The following is a 27,781-nucleotide window of genomic DNA, read 5'->3' as shown; positions in this document are numbered from 1 at the left end:
CTAATATAGTTTAAGTTTTTTTTTTAAATTATTATTTATGTTTTTATTTTTTTGTCACGTACATGTCCAAAAGGAGTAGGAAGAAGCAAAACTTATTAAATCCTACCCCTCCATCTGGTTCTTTTACAATCAGTAACTGTTACATTTGTTCACTTCCTGCTTTCCTAATATAGTTTAAGGTTTTTTTTAAAATTATTATTTATGTTTTTATTTTTTTTGTCACTTACATGTCCAAAAGGAGTAGGAAGAAGCAAAGCTTATTAAATCCTACCCCTCCATCTGGTACTTTTACAATCAGTAAATGTTACATTTGTTCACTTCCTGCTTTCCTAATATAGTTTAAGGATTTTTTTTTAATTTATTATTTATGTTTTTATTTTTTTGTCACTTACATGTCCAAAAGGAGTAGGAAGAAGCAAAGCTTATTAAATCCTACCCCTCCATCTGGTACTTTTACAATCAGTAAATGTTACATTTGTTCACTTCCTGCTTTCCTAATATAGTTTAAGAATTTTTTTTTTTAATTATTATTTATGTTTTTATTTTTTTGTCACTTACATGTCCAAAAGGAGTAGGAAGAAGCAAAGCTTATTAAATCCTACCCCTCCATCTGGTACTTTTACAATCAATAACTGTTATATTTGTTCACTTCCTGCTTTCCTAATATAGTTTAAGGTTTTTTTTTTAAATTATTATTTATGTTTTTATTTTTTTGTCACTTACATGTCCAAAAGGAGTAGGAAGAAGCAAAGCTTATTAAATCCTACCCCTCCATCTGGTACTTTTACAATCAGTAACTGTTACATTTGTTCACTTCCTGCTTTCCTAATATAGTTTAAGGTTTTTTTTTAAATTATTATTTATGTTTTTATTTTTTTTGTCACTTACATGTCCAAAAGGAGTAGGAAGAGGCAAAGCTTATTACGTCCTACCCCTCCATCTGGTACTTTTACAATCAGTAACTGTTACATTTGTTCACTTCCTGCTTTCCTAATATAGTTTAAGTTTTTTTTTTTATTATTATTTATGTTTTTATTTTTTTTGTCACTTACATGTCCAAAAGGAGTAGGAAGAAGCAAAGCTTATTAAATCCTACCCCTCCATCTGGTACTTTTACAATCAATAACTGTTATATTTGTTCACTTCCTGCTTTCCTAATATAGTTTAAGGTTTTTTTTTTAAATTATTATTTATGTTTTTATTTTTTTGTCACTTACATGTCCAAAAGGAGTAGGAAGAAGCAAAGCTTATTAAATCCTACCCCTCCATCTGGTTCTTTTACAATCAGTAACTGTTACATTTGTTCACTTCCTGCTTTCCTAATATAGTTTAAGGTTTTTTAAAAATTATTATTTATGTTTTTATTTTTTTTGTCACTTACATGTCCAAAAGGAGTAGGAAGAAGCAAAGCTTATTAAATCCTACCCCTCCATTTGGTACTTTTACAATCAGTAAATGTTACATTTGTTCACTTCCTGCTTTCCTAATATAGTTTAAGGTTTTTTTTTTAAATTATTATTTATGTTTTTATTTTTTTGTCACTTACATGTCCAAAAGGAGTAGGAAGAAGCAAAGCTTATTAAATCCTACCCCTCCATCTGGTACTTTTACAATCAGTAACTGTTATATTTGTTCACTTCCTGCTTTCTAATATAGTTTAAAGTTTTTTTAAAATTATTATTTATGTTTTTATTTTTTTGTCACGTACATGTCCAAAAGGAGTAGGAAGAAGCAAAGCTTATTAAATCCTACCCCTCCATCTGGTACTTTTACAATCAGTAACTGTTACATTTGTTCACTTCCTGCTTTCTAATATAGTTTAACGTTTTTTTTTTAATTATTATTTATGTTTTTATTTTTTTGTCACGTACATGTCCAAAAGGAGTAGGAAGAAGCAAAGCTTATTAAATCCTACCCCTCCATCTGGTTCTTTTACAAACAGTAACTGTTACATTTGTACACTTCCTGCTTTCCGTAATACAGTTTTTTTTATTTTTTTGAATTTTTACATTTTGTGTCCCATACTGAAGTACGAGGTGATATGACCATTCAAATGACAAAGGTAACCAGTGCTTGCGATTGGGACTGTTGTGAGATCATTCAAACCTGCAATAAAGGCTTTTGTTCTGGTGCTTGTGTGTCTTATCGAACATTATAGTAAGATTACTGACACCCGGTGGCCAGTGTAGAATACTACATATCACAACCGCAAAGTGAAAGGGCATTACCGAATATAAATTTACCGTTGGTGAATAAACCCTTTCCGGTGTTGACGGGACATAATGTATAGTAAATACTGAGCTTAGCATAGTTGTGTTAGCACAAAAATTTTTTTTCACTTGATACGGTTATATGAAGCGTGGTTCCAGTCCCCATAACGACCTTGTCATTTCCTTTGTGTAGAATCGTCAACTTCTGAGAGACCGCTTCATGGTAGAACTGGTTGAAGGTTCCAGGAAACTCCGTCACGTCTTCCTCTTCACCGACCTTCTGCTCTGCACCAAGCTGAAGAAACAGGCTGTAGGGTGAGTCAGGGTCAATATTACGTTTGTTTATAAATGTTACATAAAGTACAGCAGTTCATTTTCATTGAGAATTGAAACAGTTGGTACTTTCCTTTCAGGTTCAGAGTCAAAAAGTACTCAAAAAGTATATAATGAACACATTTCTGAAGAAGTATATGATTTGCACATCTTGTCCTAAAACAGCAAAGGACAACAGTATGACTGCAAGTGGTACATTCCTCTGGCTGACCTCACCTTCCAAACCATCGAAGACTCCGAGTCGACTCCGATCCCTCTGGTGCAGGACGAGGAAATTGATGCCCTCAAGATCAAAATATCCCAGATCAAGAACGAGATCCAAAGAGAGAAGGTGAGGATGAGGAGAGACGGAATCTAGACACTAAAAGCACGACAAAAAGGCATTCACTCACCTCACCTCGCATCTATTCATCTTCAGAGAACCACCAAAGGACCCAAAGCGGTGGAGCGACTAAGGAAGAAGTTATCCGAGCAGGAGTCTCTGCTTCTTCTCATGTCGCCCAGCATGGCTTTCAGGGTGGCTAACAGAAACGGCAAGGTGAGTTTTCATGGACTGCCCAGAATCTTGTCTCAAGCGGGACATACATTGTTTTTATCTGGCTTTTTTTTTTACTGGGAGTACAAACAAAAACGAGGAAGAAGGGTGAAATCCACAATATTATGACAAAAAAAGAGCCTGGAGACCGGCTCAGATGATTAATCGATGGTAGCGTGTAGTGCAAGTGCCAATGGGAACTGATTTCCAATCGCATGATTTATAGTTGCAGATAATCCTTCGTTTAATAATGATAAAAAATAAAATAAAAAATTAATAAAAACGTAATTTTGGTCCCGAAACATGAGACTTGCTCAAGAACTAATTACAGGAATAATTAATTGAACGATTATCCAATTAATCGACTACTGTTTTGGTATTTTGACTTTTTTTTTTTTTTTTTTTAAGAATGTAAATCTTCTAATTTCAGTATCACAAATTAGATTTTTTTTTTTTAATTCCTTAGTCATCCATGAAATCGGACCTATTATATTTGTGGCAAAACAAGATATTAACTCAATTAATTGAAACAGCAAGCTTTGGATTAATCAATCAGAAAAATAACTTAATTAGTTGCAGCCCTACTATGTGAGTGTGAATGGTTGTTTGTCTATATGTGCCCTGTGATTGGCTGGCCACCAGTCCAGGGTGTACCCCGCCTCTCGCCTGAAGACAGCTGGGATAGGCTCCAGCACCCCCGCAACCCTCGTGAGGATAAGCAGCAGAAAATGAATGAATGAATGAATGAATGTTTTGGTATTTTGACTTTGTTTTTATTTTTTTTATTTAAGAATGTAAATGTCTTCTGATTTCAATATCTCAAATTTGATTTTTTTTTAAAATTTCCTTAGTCATCCATGAAATCAGACCTATTATATTTGTGGCAAAACAAGATATTAACTCAATTAATTGAAACAGCAAGCTTTGGATTAGTCAATCAGAAAAATAACTTAGTTAGTTAGTTCTAAAGGCGATGCTGCCCTCTGCTGTTTAAAGCTTGTCATTACAGTAGTCAATTATAAATCTGTAAAAAAAAATCTCTTTGTGTCATCCAGGGCTTCACCTTTCTCATCTCCTCTGACTACGAACGTGCTGAATGGAGGGAGATCATTCGTGAACAGCAAAAGAAATGTAAGTAATCTCACGCAATCAAAATATGTAACAGTACAAAGCGTACACTTGGAACTCTATGGTAATGGTAATGGTTTTATTTCATTTGAACATGCATCAGATTACAATTGAATGCATCACATAATCAGTTCACAGTTCCACATGTCCAAAAGGAGTAGGAAAAAGCAAAGCTTATTAAATCCTACCCCTCCATCTGGTACTTTTACAATCAGTAACTGTTACATTTGTTCACTTCCTGCTTTCCTAATATAGTTGAAGTTTTTATTTATTTATTTTTTTTTGTCCCGTACCGAAGTAGTAGGTGATATGAGCATCCAATGCCATAATGGGTACCATAGTAAGTGTCAATATAGTGATATATATAGCACATCATGACTCTTAACTGTTACATTTGTTCACTTCCTGCTTTCCTAATTTAATTTAATTTAATTTAATTTAATTTAATTTAATTTAATTTAATTTAATTTAATTTAATTTAATTTAATTTAATTTAATTTTTTGTCACGTACCGAAGTAGGAGGTGATATGAGCATCCAGTGGGTACCATAGCAGGTGTCAATATAGTGATATATATATATAGCACATCATGACTGGTTCAAGACTCTTAACTGTTACATTTGTTCACTTCCTGCTTTCTTAATTTAATTTAATTTAATTTTTTGTCACGTACCGAAGTACGAGGTGATATGACCATACAATGACATAACGTGTACCATAGTAAGTGTCAATATAGTGATATATATAGCACATCATGACTGGTTCAAGACTCTTAACTGTTACATTTGTTCACTTCCTGCTTTCTTAATTTAATTTAATTTAATTTAATTTAATGTAATTTAATTTAATTTAATTTAATTTAATTTAATTTAATTTAATTTAATTTAATTTAATTTAATTTAATTTAATTTAATTTAATTTAATTTAATTTAATTTAATTTTTTGTCTCTTACCGAAGTAGGAGGTGATATGAGCATCCAATGGGTACCATAGCAAGTGTCAATATAGTGATATATATAGCACATCATGACTGGTTCAAGACTCTTAACTGTTACATTTGTTCACTTCCTGCTTTTTTAATTTAATTTAATTTAATTTAATTTAATTTAATTTAATTTAATTTAATTTAATTTAATTTAATTTAATTTAATTTAATTTAATTTAATTTAATTTAATTTAATTTAATTTAATTTAATTTAATTTAATTTAATTATGACTGGTTCAAGACTCTTCATCCTTGTATTTAGCAAACGTCAACTGCTTGTATTGTTTCTTGAATCGGCTCATCGTTGTGCATTGTTTGATTTCCTTACTCTATTGGTGTATCCTTTTAGGTTTCAAAAGCTTTTCGCTCACATCTCTGGAGCTGCAGATGCTCACTAACTCGTGTGTAAAACTCCAGACTGTCCACACCGTTCCTGTGACTATGAACAAAGAGGGTGAGATTCACAAATGTCTTTATTACTCCATTTAAATACCAAATACTTGTGGTTGAGTATTTTTGTTTCCTACGCAGATGACGAATCCCCAGGATTGTATGGCTTCCTAAATGTCATTGTACACTCTGCATGCGGACTCAAGTACAGTTTAAGTAAGTGATATATCCGCCCATTTGTGATGCAGTAATTCTATGTGCACCGGTTTCATTTTGTGTCTCTGCGACTGTCATCTGGAAGAACAGCTGCAGGGACGGAGGGAACAAGTGGGATTAGTCAGGAACGCTGTGTACAAGCTGCCTTTAATTTCACTTGTACTTTTCACTGCTGCTTCAAATACAAGAGGACACACTCAAATAAAAAAAAAAACAAAAAGCCACGAATTGCAATGGTAACTGTAGCAACCACAGCCTTCAAGTCTTTTTCAATAGGATGACAAGCTTGGCACGCGTGCCTTTGGGCAGTCTTTTTCCCCCACCCCTATTTGCATTATCGGTGCTCAGCCATTATTAAAATAATTCAGTGAAGCCTTGTGAATACTTTGCAGATGCAGATGCTCCATCGTGTTTTGAGATTCATATGTAATTCTATTTATGTTTCTACTCCCACGCCAGATCTTTACTGCTCTCTTGAGGTGGATTCCTTTGGTTACTTTGTCAACAAAGCCAAAACACGCGTGCACAGGGACTCTACAGAGCCCAGCTGGAACGAGGTGAGACCCGGAATAGAGAAAGACATTTCTTGGCAGCAAATTCATGGTGTGAAAAAGTGTTTCCTTCTCCCTGAGTTAATATTTATTGACATCTTTCCTACATGGAAATGTTTCAGATCATCACACCAAAATAAATATTAGTTAATGACAACTAAACACAAAATGCAGTTTTGTTCAGTGTGAAAAAAATGATCCCCCCCCCCTGTTAAAATATAACTTAAGTCACATTAATTAAGATTTAGTTTATAAAGCCGTTTATAAATCTTTGGGACTCCAGCAAACCACAGTGAGAGCCATTATCCACAAATGGTGAAAACATGGAATAGTGGTGAACCTTCCCAGGAGTAGCCGACCAACCAAAATGACCCCAGGAGCATTGTGGCGACTCATCCAAGAGGTCACAAAAGGCCCCACAACAACATCCAAAGAACTGCAGGCCTCACTTACCTCAGATAAGGTCCGTGTTCATGACTCCACCACAAGAAAGTGAAACCCGGAATAGAGAAAGCTTTGGGACTCCAGCAAACCACAGTGAGAGCCATTATCCACAAATGGTGAAAACATGGAATAGTGGTGAACCTTCCCAGGAGTAGCCGACCAACCAAAATTACCCAAGGAGCATTGTGGCGACTCATCCAAGAGGTCACAAAAGGCCCCACAACAACATCCAAAGAACTGCAGGCCTCACTTACCTCAGATAAGGTGAGGTCATGACTCCACCACAAGAACGTGAGACCCGGAATTGAGAAAGACAAAGTGATTGCCCCCCCACCCCCCCTGTTAAAATATAACTTAAGTCAAATTAATTAAGATTTTGTTTATAAAGCCATTTATAAAGCTTTGGGACTCCAGCAAACCACAGTGAGAGCCATTATCTACAAATGGTGAAAACATGGAATAGTGGTGAACCTTCCCAGGAGTAGCCGACCAACCAAAATGACCCCAGGAGCATTGTGGCGACTCATCCAAGAGGTCACAAAAGGCCCCACAACAACATCCAAAGAACTGCAGGCCTCACTTACCTCAGATAAGGTGAGGTCATGACTCCACCACAAGAAAGTGAGACCCAGAATAGAGAAAGACATCGTGATTGCCCCCCCCACCCCCCCTGTTAAAATATAACTTAAGTCAGATTAATTAAGATTTAGTTTATAAAGCCGTTTATAAAGCTTTGGGACTCCAGCAAACCACAGTGAGAGCCATTATCCACAAATGGTGAAAACATGGAATAGTGGTGAACCTTCCCAGGAGTAGCCGACCAACCAAAATGACCCCAGGAGCACTGTGGCGACTCATCCAAGAAGTCACAAAAGGCCCCACAACAACATCCAAAGAACTGCAGGCCTCACTTACCTCAGATAAGGTGAGGTCATGACTCCACCACAAGAAAGTGAGACCCGGAATAGAGAAAGACATAGTGATTGCCCCCCCCCCACCCCCCCTGTTAAAATATATCTTAAGTCAGATTAATTAACTTTTAGTTTATAAAGCCGTTTATAAAGCTTTGGGACTCCAGCAAACCACAGTGAGAGCCATTATCCATAAATGGTGAAAACATGGAATAGTGGTGAACCTTCCCAGGAGTAGCCGCCCAACCAAAATTACCCCAGGAGCATTGTGGCGACTCATCCAAGAGGTCACAAAAGGCCCCACAACAACATCCAAAGAACTGCAGGCCTCACTTACCTCAGATAAGGTGAGGTCATGACTCCACCACAAGAAAGTGAGACCCAGAATAGAGAAAGACATAGCGATTGCCCCCCCCCCACCCCCCCTGTTAAAATATAACTTAGGTCAGATTAATTAAGATTTTGTTTATAAAGCCATTTATAAAGCTTTGGGACTCCAGCAAACCACAGTGAGAGCCATTATCCATAAATGGTGAAAACATGGGATAGTGGTGAACCTTCCCAGGAGTAGCCGCCCAACCAAAATGACCCCAGGAGCATTGTGGCGACTCATCCAAGAGGTCACAAAAGGCCCCATAACAACTCCTCCATTGTGGCTGAATTACAACAATTATACAAAGATGAGTGGGGCAACATTCTTCCACAGAGAGACTAATTGCAAGTTATCGCCAATGCTTGATTGCAGTTGTTGCTGCTAAGAGTGGTGCAACCAGTTATTAGGTTTAGGGGGCAATCGCTTTTTCATTGATGCTCACCGGGTGGAAACTTGTGTGTTCTTGTTTGCATGCAAGGAGTTTGAAATTGAGCTGGAAGGATCTCAGACGTTGAGGCTGCTCTGCTATGAAAAGTCCTGCAGCAAACCCAAACAGAGCAAAGAAGATGGCGAGATGACAGACAAGATTGTGGCCAAAGGACAGATCAAGGTAGAAGAATTTGGAATTGGTTTTCTTTTTTTTGCCCCTTAAAGGAAAATATTTTATTTTGTTTAACGTCACAATGCTTTAACTTAATATTTAATAGATATAAAAATACAGAAAATTCATAGTTGGGTTCAAAATTTTAGTGTAGTGATGTCCAATGTGCAGCCTGTGGGCCATTTACAGCACATGGTTGTTTTTTTAATTGGCCCTCTGCTGTTCTTCTTCTTCTTTCTATTCCGGCTTTTCCCAAGCAAATCAATTTCCATCCAAATCTTTCTTCTGCATCTGTCTCGCTCACACCAACTACCCTCATGTCCTCCTTCACTACATCCATAAACCTCCTCTTTGGTCTTCTTCTACGCCTCCTACCTGGTAGCATCCTTCTACCAATATATTGACTATCTCTCCTCTGGAAATGTCCCAACCATCTCAGTCTGGCCTCTCTGACTTTATCTCCAAGGCCTATAACATGGAATGTCCCTCTCATGCACTCCTTCCTGATCCTATCCATCCTGGTCACACCCAATCTTCATCTCTGCTACCTCTAGCTTCCTGTCTTTTCCTCAGTGGCACTGTCTGTAGGCCAAACCACAGTTTTGTATACTCTGCACTTTCTAAAACTACAGTTAAATATGAAAAGAAAAAAAATATCAGCAAAAAGGAAAAATAAGTGCATTTTACAAGAATAAAGATAAAATAATGATGGGAAAGTGCTGATAACAAAGTCAAAATATGACAATAAAGTCATAATATTAAGAACACAAAATGTACAAGAACAAAGTTGAAATATTTGTAACATTTAAAAAATGTAAAAAAATATATAATGTAAAATGAAAATATAATAATAACAATCATACATACTAAGTTCACACTAATACACAATGTCACTCAGTGGAAAACATGTGGACACACCTGATTAAGTCATGGTTCAATATATTTTCCATCCAAAAAGTTACAATTCCATGCCTTTTTAAACATTTATTTTATTGAAATAACCAATTTTTTTTTCATTCCAAAGTACAGTTTGGAAATGAAATGAATTTTATGTAGTGTAGCTATATTGTACTTGCCTCGTTTTTGTGCTGTGAATACTTAGATGTTTGAATCACATTCAACAAAACAGCACCAAATTAAAATTAAAATTAAAATTAAAATTAAAATTAAAATTAAAATTAAAATTAAAATTAAAATTAAAATTAAAATTAAAATTAAAATTAAAATTAAAATTAAAATTAAAATTAAAATTAAAATTAAAATTAAAATTTCATTTCTTTTATTTTTATTTTTAAAAATCAAAATTCAATTTATTTTTATTTTTATTTAATTTAATATTTTATAATTTTATAATAATTTTATAATAATTTTATAATAATTTTATAATAATTTTATAATAATTTTATAATAATTTTATAATAATTGAATTGAATTTAATATTTTATAATTGTGTAATAATTTTATAATAATTTAATTTAATTTAATTTAAAATAAAAATAAAAATAAAAATAAAAATAAAAATAAAAATAAAAATAAAAATAAAAATAAAAATAAAAATAAAAATAAAAATAAAAATAAAAATAAAAATAAAAATAAAAATAGTTTTATTTGATAAAACTACTTTGATGAAGTAAGTGATATTTTACATATCACATACTGACTTAATGTCTGCCAGTTTGGCTCCAAGTATGGGACACAATGGAGAACAATATACGTTGCAAATGAATAGTTGAACTATTTTGTAAAGAAAGTACAGCTATTACCTGTGTTTGATTCCTCCCTCTATTTATTGCAGTAACTTTAAACTTTGTGGCGAATGATCTGCATTGCTGACCCGGGTCACGCTTCTTTGTCTGATCCCGCCTGTGGGACTCCTATTTGTGTGTTGAAAAGTAACTCTGCTATGTGTTAGCTCATGGGTCACTTCATCTGAACCTGTTGTGACAGAGGGTGGATTAAGACTTTAGGTTGACCAAATGTGCTGTTGGCGCCGGTCCAGAGTATGCCACAGGGACTCACAAAGCACTCTTTGATCAACCAGTGAAGGGATTTCCCTGATGGGGAGGTGTGTCCGACTCTGTTGTGTTGTGTGGCCTGCGGATAGAACGACACTCGAGCACTTTTATGACCTTTGGTGTGTCAGCGTCTCCTCTCGTCCGAAGACGGCTGGGATAGGCTCCAGCACCCCCCCCCCCCCCACAACCCTCGTGAGAAAAAGCGGTAGAAAATGAATGAATTAATGTTTTTGGAATGTGGGAAGAAAGCGGAGTCCCCGGAAAAAAACCCCATGGAAAATACAAACTGCACCAGCGGGGAATCGAACGCAAGTCTCCTAGCTGTGTGGCCTGCGCCCAAACCACTCAAACACCGTCCGCCTTCAAAATAATCAAAATGTGTCATTTAATAATAATAATAATACTTTTTTTTGTATAGTGCTTTTCAGAGTACTCAAAGACGCATTAACTCATTTGCTACAAAAGATGTAATCATACGTTTTTTGCAAGAAAATTTTTGGTACAGTTAAGAGCCGTAAAATCGGCCACAATTTATACAGGCTCCCATTCTTATTTAAATACATGGATTTTTAAGTAGACCGCATAATTCATGGTTCAATTTATAACAGCAAGTTTTCCAGGTCCTGAAGCAGAGAAACAGCCCCAGACCTTCACACTACCACCACCATATTTTACTGTTGGTATGAAATGTGTCCTTACTTTTACACCAGATGTAATCTTTATTCTAATCCTCACCAAAAATTTGTGCTTGGTACTTGAAACAAAAAAATGAAACAAATAATACTATACAATTGGGGTGGTAGTGGAAAATTGTGTCTTAAATTCAAATTTTTTTCCCAAAAAAATTTCCCCATATTTTTCTGGAGCAATACTTCATCTTGCAAACATGACCTTCACACTACCACCACCATATTTTACTGTTGGTATGAAATGTGTCCTTACTTTTACACCAGATGTAATCTTTATTATAATCCTCACCAAAAATGTGTGCTTGGTACTTGAAACAAAAAAATGAAACAAATAATACTATACAATTGAGGTGGTAGTGGAAAATTGTGTCTTAAATTCAAAATTTTCCCAAAAAAATTTCCCCATATTTTTCTGGAAAATTGGTAGTGAAAAATTGTGTCTTAAATTCAATTTTTTTTCCCAAAAAAATGTCCCCATATTTTTCTGGAGCAATACTTCATCTTGCAAACATGACATTCACACTACCACCACCATATTTTACTGTTGGTATGAAATGTGGCCTTACTTTTACACCAGATGTAATCTTTATTATAATCCTCACCAAAAATGTGTGCTTGGTACTTGTCGGAAAAAATGAAACAAATAATACTATACAATTGGGGTGGTAGTGGAAAATTGTGTCTTAAATTCAAAATTTTTTCCCCCAAAAATTTCCCCATATTTTTCTGGAGCAATACTTCATCTTGCAAACATGACCTTCACACTACCACCACCATATTTTACTGTTGGTATGAAATGTGTCCTTACTTTTACACCAGATGTAATCTTTATTATAATCCTCACCAAAAATGTGTGCTTGGTACTTGAAACAAAAAAATGAAACAAATAATACTATACAATTGGGGTGGTAGTGGAAAATTGTGTCTTAAATTCAAATTTTTCCCCCAAAAATTTCCCCATATTTTTCTGGAAAATTGGTAGTGGAAAATTGTGTCTTAAATTCAATTTTTTTTCCCAAAACAATTTCCTCATAATTTTCTGGAGCAATACTTCATCTTGCAAACATGACCTTCACACTACCACCACCATATTTTACTGTTGGTATGAAATGTGTCCTTACTTTTACACCAGATGTAATCTTTATTATAATCCTCACCAAAAATGTGTGCTTGGTACTTGAAACAAAAAAATGAAACAAATAATACTATACAATTGAGGTGGTAGTGGAAAATTGTGTCTTAAATTCAAATTTTTCCCCCAAAAATTTCCCCATATTTTTCTGGAAAATTGGTAGTGGAAAATTGTGTCTTAAATTCATTTTTTTTCCCCAAAAAAATTTCCCCATATTTTTCTGGAGCAATACTCCATCTTGCCAACATGACCTTCACACTACCACCACCATATTTTACTGTTGGTATGAAATGTGTCCTTACTTTTACACCAGATGTAATCTTTATTCTAATCCTCACCAAAAATGTGTGCTTGGTACTTGAAACAAAAAAATGAAACAAATAATACTATACAATTGAGGTGGTAGTGGAAAATTGTGTCTTAAATTCAAAATTTTCCCCCAAAAATTTCCCCATATTTTTCTGGAAAATTGGTAGTGGAAAATTGTGTCTTAAATTCAATTTTTTTCCCAAAAAAATTTCCCCATATTTTTCTGGAGCAATACTTCATCTTGCAAACATGACCTTCACACTACCACCACCATATTTTACTGTTGGTATGAAATGTGGCCTTACTTTTACACCAGATGTAATCTTTATTCTAATCCTCACCAAAAATGTGTGCTTGGTACTTGAAACAAAAAAATGAAACAAATAATACTATACAATTGAGGTGGTAGTGGAAAATTGTGTCTTAAATTCAATTTTTTCCCCAAAAAATGTCCCCATATTTTTCTGGAAAATTGGTAGTGGAAAATTGTGTCTTAAATTCAATTTTTTTTCCCAAAAAAATTTCCCCATATTTTTCTGGAGCAATACTCCATCTTGCCAACATGACCTTCACACTACCACCACCATATTTTACTGTTGGTATGAAATGTGTCCTTACTTTTACACCAGATGTAATCTTTATTATAATCCTCACCAAAAATGTGTGCTTGGTACTTGAAACAAAAAAATGAAACAAATAATACTATACAATTGGGGTGGTAGTGGAAAATTGTGTCTTAAATTATTATTTTTTCCCCCAAATTTCCAGATATTTTTCTGGAGCAATACTTCATCTTGCAAACATTGACATGTATGCTAATTAATTAATTGAATGTATTGTTATAAAGGCCAATAAATAACAATCGACACAGTTGTGACGCCCCTTGGCTTAGGTGAAGAGAATGTTAACATGTTGTCGTTTGTGCTAATCAGACAATCCTATTGTGGTCAGCTTGAGTTGCCACTCTGTGGTTGTGACAGTGAGAAGCAGCAGCAGGCGTCGACACGTTGATAATGAGGGTAGGAGGGGATTCTTCGGGCGTTAATCCCACAAATCCACCAAGAAAAGTAGACCAACACAAAGGTAGCATGGTCAGCAAGGCTGCATGGCTTTGTTGCTTTCTCCGATGCTGTGGAATAAAGCATCATGTGAAATCGACTGTGTTACAATATCTATGGAACGTTTGGGAAGAATCCTGAGCTTCTTTAAGGAAGATTTTCAAGATGCCAAGGCAAAAAGATTATTGGATGTGTGCTCACAGTCGGAACGGTTTCCTGTTTTGTTGTCAGTGAAGGAGACATTTTAGAAAGGTGACGGGGTTCATGCCAGGAAAAATGATGAGTGAGTGCAATCCCAGTGAAGAAAGTGAGTATCAGATGTTTAGTGCACTGGAAGAAGAGGTGGACATGACTCCCAGGAGATCTTCGAGTTCAGGGGCTCGTCTTTGGGACAGAGTCCGGAGCAGTCTGCTCAGACCAAAGGTAAAGGAGGACTTGGACTTGGCAAATTGGCGAAATTTTGGTCACATTTTTTGTTGTTGTTGTAGAAAACACATCTCTTTCACGTACGCATACATGTAGTACCATTGTTTACTAGTGATGTCCCATATTGGCTTTTTTTTGGCTGACAACCCCGATATCATCCAACTCTAAACTAAATTTCTGATACCAATATCAGCTGATATTGACATGTGGAACATGACATATGGTGGTGGAATGTTCACACATGTGTTGTATACAGCATCTTTTTAATATAGTATTTATTTTATTTTATTTTATTTTATTTTATTTTATTTTATTTTATTTTATTTTATTTTATTTTATTTTATTTACATTTTTAAAAATAATTGTTCATTTTAATAACATTATGCACGCAACATAATATGTACACCAGATCGAGGGATTATGATATGTATTTTTGTTATTCATTCAAACAGAAGAAACAAAGATGGTCTAATTTTTTTTGTGACTGTATATATCTTTAATAAAAAATTATTTTATTTTATTTTATTTTAATTTATTTTATTTTATTTTATTTTATTTTATTTTATTTTATTTTATTTTATTTTATTTTATTTTATTTTATTTTATTTTATTTTATTTTATTTTATTTACATTTTTAAAAATAATTGTTTATTTTAATAACATTATGCACGCAACATAATATGTACACCAGATCGAGGGATTATTATATATATTTTTGTTATTCATTCACACAGAAGAAATAAAGATGGTCTAATTTTTTTTGTGACTGTATATATCTTTAAAAAAATTATTTTATTTTATTTTATTTTATTTTATTTTATTTTATTTTATTTTATTTTATTTTATTTTTAAAAATAATTGTTTATTTTAATAACATTATGCACGCAACATAATATGTACACCAGATCGAGGGATTATTATATATATTTTTGTTATTCATCAGTTTGAAAAGGTCAGTCGAAAACCGAACCGTATGAAATATGGCCGTGCAGCCCATGAGTGTATCAATTATTCATAAAAATTTTGCCATTCACTGATGGCTTCTGATGGGAGAGGGCATCCATGGAGAAGGCTTGTTTCCAACAGAAGCAGTCCAGGTCATGAATGGCTTTGTGGGTGAAGAATAGGACCTTAAACTGGATGTGCTTAGAGGACCCTGGGGAGTTGGACTGAGGAGCTTGCATTTATTGACTATGAGATTTTGGACCAATATTGATGAATTCTGTTTTACTATACAGTAAAGTCTCGTTATATCGATATCGGTTATATCGATAGTACTGTTTATTACGATACTATTTTCATTTCCCGGCAAATTTCTAGTCTTTTATGATATAATTAGTTCCGGTTAGTACGATACCCGGTTATTATGATAACCCGGTTACTACGATGCCCTTTTCATCTCCAGCCAGCCAATTTGGTCTGCTTATATCGATACAAAAGCAGCTTAAATCAATCTTTGCTTAAGGATTTCAATACAACCATTAGAGAAATCTGTAAACGGCGTATTGTTTGATTTTCGGCTAACACCGTTTCGGCTTTTCCACCGACGGACGGTAATTAGAGGATTACAGGTAATTAATATGAGGTAAGTATTAAACAATCTTTTGAAGTAAAGGAGTAAATATTTGTATAATTTAGAGGGAAGATTCAGTGAATAGACTTAGTGTTTTCATGACGAGGATGACGAGGATGATGAGGGTGAAGAACCAACTGACATAGCATACACACCTATTCCAACGAAGACACAAGCGTACAAATACATGTATTTAATTGTGTTGTATTCAGATATCTTTTTATCGCTTGCAATAATCACTGTTTTTCATATGTACATGCTGGCGTTCGTGGTTTCTCTCGTGTGTATAGAACAATGTCGAGTGCATTATTGCCCACTTTTAATGCAGTTCGGCGCAGGATCGGATATATGGATAGTCCGGTTATATCGATATTTTTTCCGACTCCCGAGAATATCGATATAACGAGACTTTACTGTAGTTAAATTTTAGGAAATTGTTGTACAGTCAGTGTTTGTGTGCGTGGCAGAGATCGAAATGCGAATCGATTTGTGATCAGTGGTATTTCAGGTCCAGAACTGAACCTTGGGGGAACACTTTAGGACAGATGCGTAATTTAGGAGGTTGCAGTTATGAATGGATACGGGAGGTATGATTTGATCCATTGTTGGTATCATGTGGTATAGTGATGGGATGTTACTACAGAATCGTTCTGCCGTACTGCAAACATGATCATGACTTTGACCATTTTCTTTTCACAGTTGGATCCACAGAACCTGCAAAACAAAGACTGGCAGAGGACGGTTATTGCTATGAATGGGGTAAGTCAATAAAGAGATATAAGTTATTCAATGGAACTCAATTAAATAAATGTCCTTTATGTCCGTGTTGACCAACTTATTAAGTCTTGGTCCACTACTTGACGTAGGCGTACATGCTTGAACGATTTTCTTCACATAAAATTAGATACCCGAATGAGTCGTTCATATGAAAACTGTTGAAAAATCCTTCATTATCATCAATTCTCCTTATGTACTTAAGTAAATGTGCAAGCAATTCCTAGTTGACAACTGCTTAAGTTGACGTCAGACAGTAATACTAACAGTAAGGCAATAAGAAATTGTAAATATGTTTAAAAAATGTATTATTTGAGGTTTCTTTTACTGTCCTTCTTAGTCAAATCCTTGTGAAGCAATTTTAATGCTAAGGCTAATGGCTAATGCTGAACTGAAATGTAAAATCAATGTAGGAATATCCTAGAAATGGGTTCAAATCTACTCCCCAACTGAGGATCGAATCAGCAACCATCAGATTTTTCAGTACGACTGAAAAAAATGAAGTGGAATAAAATATTTCAAATTCTGCCATTTTTAGTCTGGTTAAAAAAAACAGACATGAAGGTAAATGAAATGCTGCCCCCTACTGATGAATCAGTACCAACTCGATGGGTGTTGGTTCGATCCTCGTGTAATTGTTGATACATGTTGATACATTTCAGTCATTCTCCATTTTTATATATGAACATTATGTATAAACATGAACAATTACACAAGGATCGAACTGGTCGGAACTGATTCATCAGTACCAACCCGATGGTTGTTGGTTCGATCCTCGTGTAATTGTTGATACATGTTGATACATTTCAATCATTCTCCATTTTTATAAATAAACATTATGTATAAACATGAACAATTACACGAGGATCGAACCAACAGCCGTTGGATTGGTACTGATTCATCCGACACGATGGCTGTTGGTTCGATCCTCGTGTAATTGTTGGTACATGTTGATACATTTCAATCATTCTCCATTTTTATATATAAACATTATGTATAAACATGAACAATTACACAAGGATCGAACCAACAGCCATCGAGTTGGTACTGATTCATCCAGCACGATGGCTGTTGGTTCGATCCTCGTGTAATTGTTGATACATGTTGATACATTTCAACCATTCTCCATTTTTATATATAAACATGATGTATAAACATGAACAATTACACGAGGATCGAACCAACAGCCGTTGGATTGGTACTGATTCATCCGACACGATGGGTGTTGGTTCGATCCTCGTGTAATTGTTGGTACATGTTGATACATTTCAATCATTCTCCATTTTTATATATAAACATGATGTATAAACATGAACAATTACACGAGGATCGAACCAACAGCTGTTGGATTGGTACTGATTCATCCGACACGATGGCTGTTGGTTCGATCCTCGTGTAATTGTTGGTACATGTTGATACATTTCAATCATTCTCCATTTTTATATATAAACATTATGTATAAACATGAACAATTACACGGGGATCGAACCAACAGCCATCGGGTTGGTACTGATTCATCCAGCACGATGGCTGTTGGTTCGATCCTCGTTGTTGATACATGTTGATACATTTCAATCATTCTCCATTTTTATATATAAACATTATGTATGATCATGAACAATTACACAAGGATCGAACCAACAGCCATCGGGGTGGTACTGATTCATCCAACACGATGGCTGTTGGTTCGATCCTCGTGTAATTGTTGGTACATGTTGATACATTTCAACCATTCTCCATTTTTATATTTATGTATAAACATGAACAATTACATGAGGATCGAACCAACAGCCATCGGGTTGGTACTGATTCATCCAACACGATGGCTGTTGGTTCAATCCTTGTGTAATTGTTGATACATGTTGATACATTTCAATCATTCTCCATTTTTATATATAAAAATTGATGTATAAACATGAACAATTACACGAGGATCGAACCAACAGCCGTTGGATTGGTACTGATTCATCCGACACCATGGCTGTTGGTTCGATCCTCGTGTAATTGTTGATACATGTTGATGCATTTCAATCATTCTCGATTTTTAGATATAAACATGATGTATAAACATGAACAATTACACGAGGATCGAACTAACAGCTGTTGGATTGGTACTAATTCATCCAAAACGATGGCTGTTGGTTCGATCCTCGTGTAATTGTTGATACATGTTGATACATTTCAATCATTCTCCATTTTTATATATAAACATTATGTATAAACATGAACAATTACACAAGGATCGAACCAACAGCCATCGGGTTGGTACTGATTCATCCAACACGATGGCTGTTGGTTCAATCCTCGTGTAATTGTTGATACATGTTGATACATTTCAATCATTCTCCATTTTTATATATAAAAATTGATGTATAAACATGAACAATTACATGAGGATCGAACCAACAGCCATCGAGTTGGTACTGATTCATCCCACACGATGGCTGTTGGTTCGATCCTCGTGTAATTGTTGGTACATGTTGATACATTTCAATCATTCTCCATTTTTATATATAAAAATTGATGTATAAACATGAACAATTACATGAGGATCGAACCAACAGCCATCGAGTTGGTACTGATTCATCCAGCACGATGGCTGTTGGTTCGATCCTCGTGTAATTGTTGGTACATGTTGATACATTTCAATCATTCTCCATTTTTATATATAAACATGATGTATAAACATGAACAATTACACGAGGATCGAACCAACAGCCGTTGGATTGGTACTAATTCATCCAACATGATGGCTGTTGGTTCAATCCTCGTGTAATTGTTGATACATGTTGATACATTTCAATCATTCTCCATTTTTATATATAAACATGATGTATAAACATGAACAATTACACAAGGATCGAACCAACAGCCATCGGGTTGGTACTGATTCATCCAGCACGATGGCTGTTGGTTCGATCCTCGTGTAATTGTTGATACATGTTGATACATTTCAATCATTCTCCATTTTTATATATAAAAATTGATGTATAAACATGAACAATTACACGAGGATCGAACCAACAGCCGTTGGATTGGTACTGATTCATCCGACATGATGGGTGTTGGTTCGATCCTCGTGTAATTGTTGATACATGTTATTACATTTCAATCATTCTTCATTTTTATATCTAAATATGATGTATAAACATGAACAATTACACAAGGATCGAACCAACAGCCATCGGGTTGGTACTGATTCATCCAACACGATGGCTGTTGGTTCTATCCTTGTGTAATTGTTGATACATGTTGATGCATTTCAATCATTCTCGATTTTTAGATATAAACATGATGTATAAACATGAACAATTACACGAGGATCGAACTAACAGCTGTTGGATTGGTACTAATTCATCCGACACGATGGCTGTTGGTTCAATCCTCGTGTAATTGTTGGTACATGTTGATACATTTCAACCATTCTCCATTTTTATATATAAACATTATGTATAAACATGAACAATTACACGGGGATCGAACCAACAGTCATCGGGTTGGTACTGATTCATCCAACACGATGGCTGTTGGTTCGATCCTCGTGTAATTGTTGATACATGTTGATACATTTCAATCATTGTCCATTTTTATATATAAACATGATGTATAAACATGAACAATTACACGAGGATCGAACCAACAGCCATCGGGTTGGTACTGATTCATCCAACACGATGGCTGTTGGTTCGATCCTCGTGTAATTGTTGATACATGTTGATACATTTCAATCATTCTCCATTTTTATATATAAACATGATGTATAAACATGAACAATTACACGAGGATCGAACCAACAGCCGTTGGATTGGTACTAATTCATCCAACACGATGGCTGTTGGTTCAATCCTCGTGTAATTGTTGATACATGTTGATACATTTCAATCATTCTCCATTTTTATATATAAAAATTGATGTATAAACATGAACAATTACACGAGGATCGAACTAACAGCTGTTGGATTGGTACTGATTCATCCAACACGATGGCTGTTGGTTCGATCCTCGTGTAATTGTTGGTACATGTTGATACATTTCAACCATTCTCCATTTTTATATATAAACATTAATTATAAACATGAACAATTACACGAGGATCGAACCAACAGCCATCGGATTGGTACTGATTCATTGGTACAGATTGGTACTGATTCATCAGTACCAACCCGATGGCTGTTGGTTCGATCCTTGTGTAATTGTTGATACATGTTGATACATTTCAATCATTCTCCATTTTATATCTAAACATTATGTATAAACATGAACAATTACACGGGGATCGAACCAACAGCCATCGGGTTGGTACTGATTCATCCAACACGATGGCTGTTGGTTCGATCCTCGTGTAATTGTTGATACATGTTGATACATTTCAACCATTCTCCATTTTTATATATAAACATGATGTATAAACATGAACAATTACACAAGGATCGAACCAACAGCCATCGGGTTGGCACTGATTCATCCAACACGATGGCTGTTGGTTCGATCCTCGTGTAATTGTTGATACATGTTGATACATTTCAACCATTCTCCATTTTTATATATAAACATGATGTATAAACATGAACAATTACACAAGGATCGAACCAACAGCCATCGGGTTGGCACTGATTCATCCAACACGATGGCTGTTGGTTCGATCCTCGTGTAATTGTTGATACATGTTGATGCATTTCAATCATTCTCGATTTTTAGATATAAACATGATGTATAAACATGAACAATTACATGAGGATCGAACTAACAGCTGTTGGATTGGTACTGATTCATCCAACACGATGGCTGTTGGTTCGATCCTCGTGTAATTGTTGATACATGTTGATACATTTCAACCATTCTCCATTTTTATATATAAACATTATGTATAAACATGAACAGTTACACGAGGATCGAACCAACAGCCATCGGATTGGTACTGATTCATCAGTAGGGGGCAGCATTTCATTTAACTTCGTGTGGGCATAGCTCAGGTTGTCTCCAAACCTGATGACTGCTGGTTCGATCCTCAGTCGATCAATAGATTTCAACACATTCCTAGTATATTTCTACATTTCAATTTTTTTTTAATGTGGTCTGTGTTTACAATATTGAAGAACGAGCCGTGGGTCTTTTGGGACACCCCTGGGATACATGACGATATCGTTGAGCGATTCCTAAATTCCACTGAATGTGTTATGGCTAGCAGTTAATGCAGCTTTAAGGACTTATTGACCAGGCGTCATGTAAGAGGCTTTTCTCATTCTATCTTCCATGTCCAGGTTGAGGTCAAGCTTTCCATGAAGTTCACCAGCAGAGAGTTCAGTCTCAAGCGTATGCCTTCACGGAAACAGTCCGGTGTGTTTGGGGTGAAAATCCATGTCGTCACAAAGTAAGTTCATCATCCATGACACGTTTCAGTAGAACTCTTTTTGTGATGTTTACTGGAATCCTAAAGATCTGATATGAAAGATGCGTTATATGTTCTTGTCTGTCGATTGAACAAAGTCTGCCTTTTGCACGCTTCGACAGACGGGAGCGCTCCAAGGTTCCTCTCATTGTGAGGCAGTGTGTTGAGGAGATAGAGCGCCGAGGGATGGAAGAAGTGGGCATCTACAGAGTGTCTGGCGTGGCAACGGATATCCAAGCTCTGAAGGCTGCCTTCGATTGCAGTGAGTTCCATGTTCGACATTTTGAGACCAAAATGAAGTCGATGACTTTGGACTTTCTGGCCACAACGGTTTAGCCTAGCTGTCACTGGTAGCAGCTACCTACGGCAACCCTGAATGCTCGGTTTCAGAGAGTTTTTTCTAACACTGGCTCCCTGTGATGTCACAGGTTGCTGGGCATCCTTATATGAGCATACTTTCTTCCATAGTTCAATGTTTATTTCCAATTTGTCTTCTTCCTGCTAGACAACAAGGACGTGTCTGTGATGATGAGGGACATGGACGTCAACGCCATCGCCGGGACGCTCAAGTTGTATTTCCGGGAGCTGCCGGAGCCTCTTTTCACTGATGAGCTGTACCCCAACTTTTCTGGGGGTGTTGGTGAGTAATTCTACTCGATTTTCAACAGCAAATTAATCATACTGTATGTAAGGGCGGGGCGGCACGGCGGTTTAGTGGTTAGCGCGCAGACCTCACAGCTAGGAGACCAGGGTTCAATTCCACCTTGTGTGGAGTTTGAAACCGTCAACCTGAAATAAATAAATATTACATTAAAAAAAACACAATTTTTTACATGTTTATATCTTTATGCTACTGCACGGTGGAAAAGTGGTTAGCGCGCAGACCTCACAGCTAAGGAGACCCGGGTTCAATCCCACTCTCGGCCATGTTCACCCCGTGCATGCGTGGGTTTTCTCCGGGTACTCCGGTTTCCTCCCACATTCCAAAAACATGCTAGGTTAATTAGCGACTCCAAATTGTCCATAGGTATGAATGTGAGTGTGAATGGTTGTTTGTCTATATGTGCCCTGTGATTGGCTGGCCACCAGTCCAGGGTGTACCCCGCCTCTCGCCTGAAGACAGCTGGGATAGGCTCCAGCACCCCGCGGTAGAAAATAAGCGGTTGAAAATGAATGAATGAATGGTTAAAAGGTCAGCTGGGGTAGGCTCCAGCTCAGGACAAGAAGACATCCAGTAGAAAATGGATGGATTAAAGGGGAACTGCACTTTTTGAGCAATTTTGCCCATCATTCACAATCCTTATGTGAAACATGAACACATATTTATTTGCCTTTTCTGTGCATTATAACGCAAAAAAATAGTTAATATCAAGGGTGTACCCCGCCTCTCGCCAGAAGACAGCTGGGATAGGCTCCAGCACCTCCTGCGACCTTTGTGAGGATAAGTGGTAGAAAATGAATGAATTAATGTTTTTGTGCAAGGTAGCTGCTGTCATTGTTTTGGCCCCCAGGCCGCACATTGGACACCCGTGGGATTGATGCTCCTATACCCGACACCTCTGCTGTATATGACTTACATCTAACCTGTTCTTACAGCTCTCTCTGACAGTGTGGCCAAGGAGAGCTGCATGCTCAACCTGCTGCTTTCTCTACCAGAGCCTAATTTGGTCACCTTCCTCTTCCTGCTGGATCACCTGAAAAGGTAAGGCACATTTAACATGTGTGTGTGTGTGTGTGTACCGCACTTCATTCATTCATCCATTCATTTTCTACCGCTTATCCTCACGAGGGTCACGGGGGTGCTGGAGCCTATCCCAGCTGTCTTCGGGCGAGAGGCGGGGTACACCCTGGACTGGTGGTCATCAGCCAATCACAGGGCACATATAAACAAACAACCATTCACACTCACATTCATACCTATGGACAATTTGGAGTCGCTAATTAACCTAGCATGTTTTTGGAATGTGGGACGAAACCGGAGTACCCGGAGAAAAACCCACGCATGCACGGGGAGAACATGCAAACTCCACACAGAGATGGCCACCGAGGGTGGAATTGAACCCTGGTCTCCTAGCTGTGAGATCTGCGCGCTAACCACTAGACCGCCGTGCAACCACCTTGTACCGCACTTACAATGCAATAAAAAAACACATATGGAACACACAATGTATCAACATACATTACATGCTTATACCAATGCAAAATAATATTTAGCATTTATAGCCCACAAAGCATGCTGGATAACTTCCTGCTGAGGAAGTGTGGGCTATGCTTTAAATTGTGGTATTGTTTTGTTACAAGGGCGGCACGGCGGTCTAGTGGTTAGCGCGCAGACCTCACAGTTAGGAGACCAGGGTTCAATTCCTCCAATTTGCATGTTCTCCCCGTGCATGCGTGGGTTTTCTCCGGGTATTCCGGTTTCCTCCCACATTCCAAAAAACATGCTAGGTTAATTAGCGACTCCAAATTGTCCATAGGTATGAATGTGAGTGTGAATGGTTGTTTGTCTATATGTGCCCTGTGATTGGCTGGCCACCAGTCCAGGGTGTAACCCCGCCTCTCGCCCGAAGACAGCTGGGATAGGCTCCAGCACCCCCCGCGACAAGCGGTAGAAAATTAATGAATTAATGAATTAATATTTATAGAGCCCTCTAGAAATGAAATAACACCCCTACAGTCATCTTTCCATTCATATTACCCATTATAGTTGACTCTGCTGCTGTTGCCGTTTTGCCAGGTCTCACATGCTAGGAGACCCGGGTTCAATTCCCCGCTCGGGCATCTCTGTGCGGAGTTTACATGTTCTCCCCGTGCATGCGTGGGTTTTCTCCGGGTACTCCGGTTTCCTCCCACATTCCAAAAACATGCTAGGTTAATTAGCGACTCCAAATTGTCCATAGGTATGAATGTGAGTGTGAATGGTTGTTTGTCTATATATGAATGAATGTTTTGTTACGATGTAATTTCCTTTTTCTAACAGAGTGTCTGAAAACGAGTGCATCAACAAAATGTCTCTGCACAATCTGGCCACCGTTTTCGGCCCCACTCTGCTCCGGCCTTCAGACAAGGACAGCAAACTCAGCATAAACAGCTCACAGCCCATCTCCATGAACGACAGCTGGTCCCTGGAGGTCATGGCTCAGGTAGAACATGGCCGTTGGTGGCATCTAATACTGCTTTGTGGATTGTGTGCTGATATTTTTGCTTCGTCACAGGTGCAGGTTCTGCTCTATTTCCTTCAGCTGGAGAACATTCCAACACCTGATAGCAAACGGCAAAGCCTTCTCTTCTCAACTGAAGTATAACTGGAATCCTATTGGCTAAAATGTTCTGCTTAGAAAAAAGACTCACTGGAATAGGATGCACAGTTTTACCACAAGGTGGAGCCATCACGTCATGAGTCAAGACCTGCTGCTTTTACACCCTTAATTTGATGTATGGATGAAATTCATCTTCATATATATATACTAGTATATATTAGATGATCACCTGTCATTATGCACATTAGGTCCATATTCGCAAAGAGTCAATTTGTAAAGTTTGTTTTTTACGGTCTTATCAATATGCATGGAAGATAAATTAATTTACGCAGGGCCTATGTTAAAAAAAAAAAAACTGAAACCGTCAACCTGAAATAAATAAATATTACATAAAAAAACACAAATTTTTACATGTTTATATCTTTATGCGACTGCACGGTGCTCAAGTGGTTAGCGCGCAGACCTCACAGCTAAGGAGACCCGGGTTCAATCCCACTCTTGGCCATGTTCTCCCCGTGCATGTGTGAGTTTTCTCCAGGTACTCCGGTTTCCTCCCACATTCCAAAAACATGCTAGGTTAATTAGCGACTCCAAATTATCCATAGGTATGAATGTGAGTGTGAATGGTTGTTTGTCTATATGTGCTATATGTGCTGTCTAAGACAGCTGGGATAGGCTCCAGCACCCTCCGCGATCCTCGTGAGGAAAAGCGGTAGAAAATGAATGAATGAATATCTTCATGCTTTACCGATAATGTTTTTTCATCAAGCATTGAGATTTCTCACTTTGTTCAGTGTCCTTGAACGCATCATAGTTGTATGTTGAGACACAGTTTGTCAGGGATCCTCTTACATTGTCATTCATTCGGGGTGAATAATACATCTTGTACTTTAAAATGTGTTTAATCGTATGTGAGGCATATTTAGGGCTTAACCCTTTCATGCACGCATTATAATAATAAAAATAATAAAAATATTTTTTTTCTTATTTTTTCGGAAAAAAATTATCACCTTCATTTTAAAAAATCATACATTTTTCAAGGAGTTGGTGATGTGTCCATTAGAGTGGACAACATACATTTGAACAACTGATTAAATATAGTTTTAAGTAAACCAATATAAACAAAAACATATTGTAAACAGTATAAAACATGTTTATGTTTGATCTTTTAACATTTAAAAAAAATTTTTTTGCACTTACAAAAGTTGACCAATGAGTGGCCACTGTAGTGACCGCTGTCCCTGAAACGGTTCAAACTGGATTGTGCCTCGAGTGAACAATGGCAATTGAAGAGAAAAGTCACTGAAGCTAATCGAATAATTACAACAGTCAATTTTATTGAAAATGTTGATCCTAAATCGGAGGAAAACATCTACGTCAATGTATCAAGATGATTAGGTTAATTCTGCTATTTACTTGTGCATTTACTGGACTGGTCGTCGACCAATCACAAGGCAGATATACGTAGACAAACAACCATTCACAACTCTGGACAATTCAGAGGAATGTGATAGGAAGCCTGAGTACAATAGAGAGGTGAGGCCAACATGCTAACCGCTTGTGCACCGTGCAACCAATTATTTGTCGTAATTAAATATTTTTAAAAATTTGGATAATGCTATGTTTGCCTGCTGACAGTATTATTATTCCTTTTAATAGTTGAAGGGTTTTTTTGTCCCAACATGCAGGCATGTTGAAGTGGACTCAAATTGGAAGTGTTTCATTTCATGCGCAAATAAATAAGAATCTACTGTTTAAATGTTTTATTTTAATTTCAGTTCCTTTAACCAAGGGGTGTCCAAATGTCGATATATTACTTGATATCTAATTTGTTTCAGATAACTTGGCATATATTGATTTATATTGGATTATTAGCATCTTTAATATACAAAATGTATTAAAAGTTACTCCCACGTTCTTAATTTTTCCATTTTATGGTCCAAAGATTTGGACACTCCTGCTTGAGCCTGTTCTTCATATTGTCTGTTTTTCTTATTTTTCATCTGATATATGTAAGATTGTCTGTGTTCTAACTGCATTCCTACTCTAGTATCTTACCAAACACTGTCTTGTTTAGTTTATTGAGCCATTGACTTACATTTTTACAATCATAAATCTCATCATTGCACAGTAATGAAGCTCAAAAGGAATATATCCAATACTCCAGGGGTAATAGCAGGCTTAATACCCCCCTTATTGTATTCATGGCAAAGCTCTGTAAAAAATAAATAATAGAAAAAAAAAGCAGACAGTGCTTATAAGAAGAGTTATTTTTCCAAATCTTTGCATGTGATTGTTTAGCACAAACTAAGACTTTCTACTTGTGATTCATGTAAAATACACAATTAGTGAACAATGGCCAAATGTGTAATGTAATGTATGATTTCTTGAAATAAAGACTACCTAACATTATTGTCATAAAGCTGTCTTTCTTCTTCAGAATCATAATCAGAAAAGGTTTATTGCCAGGTATGATCAA

General features: G+C 36.5%; 1 protein-coding gene across 1 annotated transcript in view; it reads left to right on the top strand.

Moving 5' to 3' along the window:
- LOC131127768 (breakpoint cluster region protein) overlaps nt 1-27,739 on the top strand; it is a 70,550-nt gene extending 42,811 nt beyond the window's left edge. Inside the window, exons 9-23 of the mRNA XM_058069993.2 lie at nt 2,404-2,525; nt 2,709-2,874; nt 2,962-3,081; nt 4,134-4,209; nt 5,541-5,645; nt 5,723-5,797; nt 6,257-6,354; nt 8,555-8,686; nt 16,579-16,638; nt 21,915-22,024; nt 22,165-22,304; nt 22,548-22,682; nt 23,639-23,744; nt 25,023-25,185; nt 25,258-27,739. Of these exons, the coding sequence (XP_057925976.2) occupies nt 2,404-2,525; nt 2,709-2,874; nt 2,962-3,081; nt 4,134-4,209; nt 5,541-5,645; nt 5,723-5,797; nt 6,257-6,354; nt 8,555-8,686; nt 16,579-16,638; nt 21,915-22,024; nt 22,165-22,304; nt 22,548-22,682; nt 23,639-23,744; nt 25,023-25,185; nt 25,258-25,347 (1,698 nt within the window). The 3' untranslated portion in view covers nt 25,348-27,739. The remainder of the gene's footprint in view (nt 1-2,403; nt 2,526-2,708; nt 2,875-2,961; nt 3,082-4,133; nt 4,210-5,540; nt 5,646-5,722; nt 5,798-6,256; nt 6,355-8,554; nt 8,687-16,578; nt 16,639-21,914; nt 22,025-22,164; nt 22,305-22,547; nt 22,683-23,638; nt 23,745-25,022; nt 25,186-25,257) is intronic.
- Nucleotides 27,740-27,781: the final 42 nt, after the last annotated feature.

The sequence above is a fragment of the Doryrhamphus excisus genome, linkage group LG3 (assembly GCF_037039965.1).
Source record: "Doryrhamphus excisus strain RoL-2023G ecotype Guam linkage group LG3, RoL_Dexc_Guam_v1.1, whole genome shotgun sequence".
Classification (NCBI taxonomy): Eukaryota; Metazoa; Chordata; class Actinopteri; order Syngnathiformes; family Syngnathidae; genus Doryrhamphus; species Doryrhamphus excisus.
This window is presented reverse-complemented; position numbering and strand designations above follow the sequence as displayed.